The sequence below is a fragment of the Phalaenopsis equestris genome, unplaced genomic scaffold (genome assembly GCF_001263595.1).
Source record: "Phalaenopsis equestris unplaced genomic scaffold, ASM126359v1 Scaffold000402, whole genome shotgun sequence".
NCBI lineage: Eukaryota > Viridiplantae > Streptophyta > Magnoliopsida > Asparagales > Orchidaceae > Phalaenopsis > Phalaenopsis equestris.
In genome coordinates, this window is record NW_018164844.1 from 1,408,315 (window position 1) to 1,411,427 (window position 3,113).

Genomic DNA, 3,113 nt, shown 5'->3' on the forward strand with positions numbered 1-3,113 from the left:
TATCTGTATATTTTTGTTGAGGCATTACTGTATGGGTAGAGTGCCTCTTTTGGGCCCTCTCATACAACCTTTATGTATCCTTTTCTATTTCAATAAAATCAGCTCTTGGGCTTTTCATAAAAAAATATAGTAGTACTGGAAACAATTATTAAAACCAGGACTCAAGCAAGTAGAAAATTTCAGCTTCGATGGATAAGTTGGTTAAGTGTGCGATGAAGAAGATCGATCTGAAATCTTTCAAATTCTTCTAGAATTATCTATTCTATTGGACACCATCAAATCATTTAGGTAGAAGCCTACTTGTTTTTGTAAGTGGGACTAATCTAGATCCCTAATCAAAGGAGGCTATGTGGGGTGTATGTGCTTTTAGGTCAAGCTCCATAAAAGACCGGTTTTCCCTCAAATAAATTTCTAATAAGCTCCAAATTATGTTAACTTAGATTAGATGCCATACCTCTTGTCTTTTAAGCTTCTAAGCTTCTGACAATCCATTTCCCAAATCAAAACTAGTTTCTCATGAATGATTTTAAAACCGTGTCCTTCATCTCATGATGTAATCCTTTGAATAAGAAAAGCAACCAAAATTATATGCATAAACAATTTCCTTGCCTCTATTTATCCATAAATGATCTTAAACCCTTTACAACCTTATGCTTCTTACAAACGAAACAAAAAAAAATCATTTAGAAACATAAAAAAAAATATCATGGCCATCCTTTGTTTTAAGAAGCATCAATTTATAAATAGCCATTTGATTTCCATACCTCATGGACACCATTTCGAATGAGAACGACAATTATAATCATATAAAAGATGTAGTTGAAAGAAGTTCAAGGCCCAAAGACTTGATCTTATATTTTTTTTTCATCAAATGTTCCTCAGAAGAGAAGAAGGGGTCCGAATTACTTTAAAGCAATATATTAAAATAATATCTCATCAACAGCATTATTGTATTGTGCATCAGATTTTGCCAAACAATCTCAAATTGGAAAATGCTTAAAAAACCAAACTTTAATTAATAATAATAATTTTAGAGGCATACAAAATTTCCAGTCAGAAAGTTCTTCACTATTTGTGAGACAACATAAGAAAGCAGAAGATGATATAACGTCAGTCTTTTCATTTAAATCATAGGTTCCAGATCTCACTGTTTAATTCTATTATGCAGTGCATTAGTAAAAGCATATTCCTCCAAAACTTGACACGAATAAAACAAGATCAGGCACAAAAAGCAAAATAAGTTTTCTTCTACCACAGATGTACCTAGATCTGAGATATTCCCTAATAGCTCATCTCTTCCATGAGGGATAGTTAAATACAGATCACCTGAAGCATTGATATTTACAAATTAATCACCCGGTCGATTTTTACAACTATTGAACAGATGTATTTATGCGTGCCACGATCAAATTATTGGGAATTTGATAAAAATGAAAAATATTGGTTGAAGTTTTACCATGAATTTTGATATTTGAGTGAGAATTTAAAAAATGAATTAAAGAGGGTAATTGATTTGCAAATAGGAAGTTTTGGGTGGTCTGTATGTAATTGCCCCAAAAGAAAAATGCAGAAGCCGCAAGAAGGGGGATGAGGAAAAACTCACTACGGAAAAACAGACTTCACCCTTTCAATGTCCAGCGATTGCTGAGTAGAGTGGGGAACCCCAAGCTTTATCTGAAGCTTCATTTGATCAATGTTAACACCAGGAATCGACCCTGATCCAAAATTTACTTGCACAAAACTCATGTTTTTCTCGTTCATGAAACTAGAAAAAAAAAACCCTAAGTTTCGTCAGGAATACAGAGAAGAATCAGCGGTTACCCCTTCGGAAAGCTGGAATTGAATTGGAAGAGATAGCATCCCTGCATGCCTTCATCGCCGCAGCAGTAATGTCTTGTCTGGTCATCAATAAAACAGGCAATTGAGCGAGACCAAAACTGATAATACAAAAAAGAATCAAAGGGGCAGTAAGGGGTAGCAAAAATATGCGAACGGAAGCAATCACCCGTGTTGATCGTATCCGACACCCATCTCAACGAAAAGAAGCTTCATCGACGGGGTCTCAACCTGCGTTCCCTTGACTTCGCTCGTCATGTCCGTGGCCGCTGCTACAGAAGGTTGCTGTGTATTCCCGGAAGAACGAAGTAGCCCGTCACCCTTCCTGATAGGTTTTGAGGGAAGAAGGCGAGAGAAGGCTGACCTTAAATTTCGAGATGAAAGGTCGTAATGCGCGTAGAATGGTCTGGCGCTCGCGGTAAGTTAAAACTTCATGGCTCCATCCCTGTTTTCGCAGCCCTTGCGCTCGCATCCGTTCCGCCAATGGTGCGCTCCGGTCCGGTGAGTAAAGAAAGGGGCATTTAGATATATACCATCCAAATACTATGTATTTACATATCTAGAACCCCAATTTTATTTTTTACATTTATCCCTCCCATGTCTTTCATATTTATAAAAGTCACAGCTATTTAAACTTTTGAAAAGTGAAGTACACTTTTTCAAGTATAGCTAAGTTAATATATATACAACAACAACAAAGCCTTATTCCCACTAAGTGTGGTCGGCTACATGAATCTTTTTTCTCCACTACGTCATATTTAGTGTCATATTTTCATTTAGTTCTAATAAATTAAGATCATTTTTTATACAATAAGCGCAGTCTTCTAGATTTACCTCTGCTTTTCTTAACATAAGTCGAATCTAAAACATCTAATATGTTAATCAGATCATCAGATGATTGACGCTTAATGTGACCAAACCATCTAAGATGACTTTCTCTAACCTTATCTGTCACAGGAGTCACACCAACCCTATCACGGATATATTCATTTCGTATTGTCTCTAAGTGTAAAGCCACTCATCCACCTAATCATTCTCATCTCGACAACACTTAACTTAGTATTATGCTTCTCTTTTAAAGGCCAACATTCAGTGCCATAAAGCTTTGCAGATCTCACCACCGTCTTATAAAATTTTCCTTTCAGTCCAAACGATACTTTTCTATCACACAAAAGGCCTGAAGCATTCCTCGACTTCACCATTGCTCTGAACAACAAACCCGAGATATCTAAGTTGTTCACACATTTTAATAATTTGATCACCCAAATCACCCAAAG

At 36.2% G+C, this 3,113-nt stretch overlaps 1 protein-coding gene across 3 annotated transcripts in view; it reads right to left on the reverse strand.

The window, feature by feature from the left end:
- The window catches only part of LOC110026832, a 35,396-nt gene extending 33,050 nt beyond the window's left edge, over positions 1–2,346 (reverse strand). For all 3 annotated transcript variants that reach the window (XM_020727998.1, XM_020727997.1, XM_020727996.1), the window contains exons 1-4: positions 2,201–2,346; positions 2,006–2,121; positions 1,822–1,898; positions 1,604–1,715 (exon numbers count right to left, since the gene is read on the reverse strand). In XM_020727998.1, coding sequence (XP_020583657.1) covers positions 1,604–1,715; positions 1,822–1,898; positions 2,006–2,121; positions 2,201–2,308 — 413 coding nt within the window. In that variant the 5' untranslated portion in view covers positions 2,309–2,346. The remainder of the gene's footprint in view (positions 1–1,603; positions 1,716–1,821; positions 1,899–2,005; positions 2,122–2,200) is intronic.
- Between the last annotated feature and the right edge of the window lie 767 nt (positions 2,347–3,113).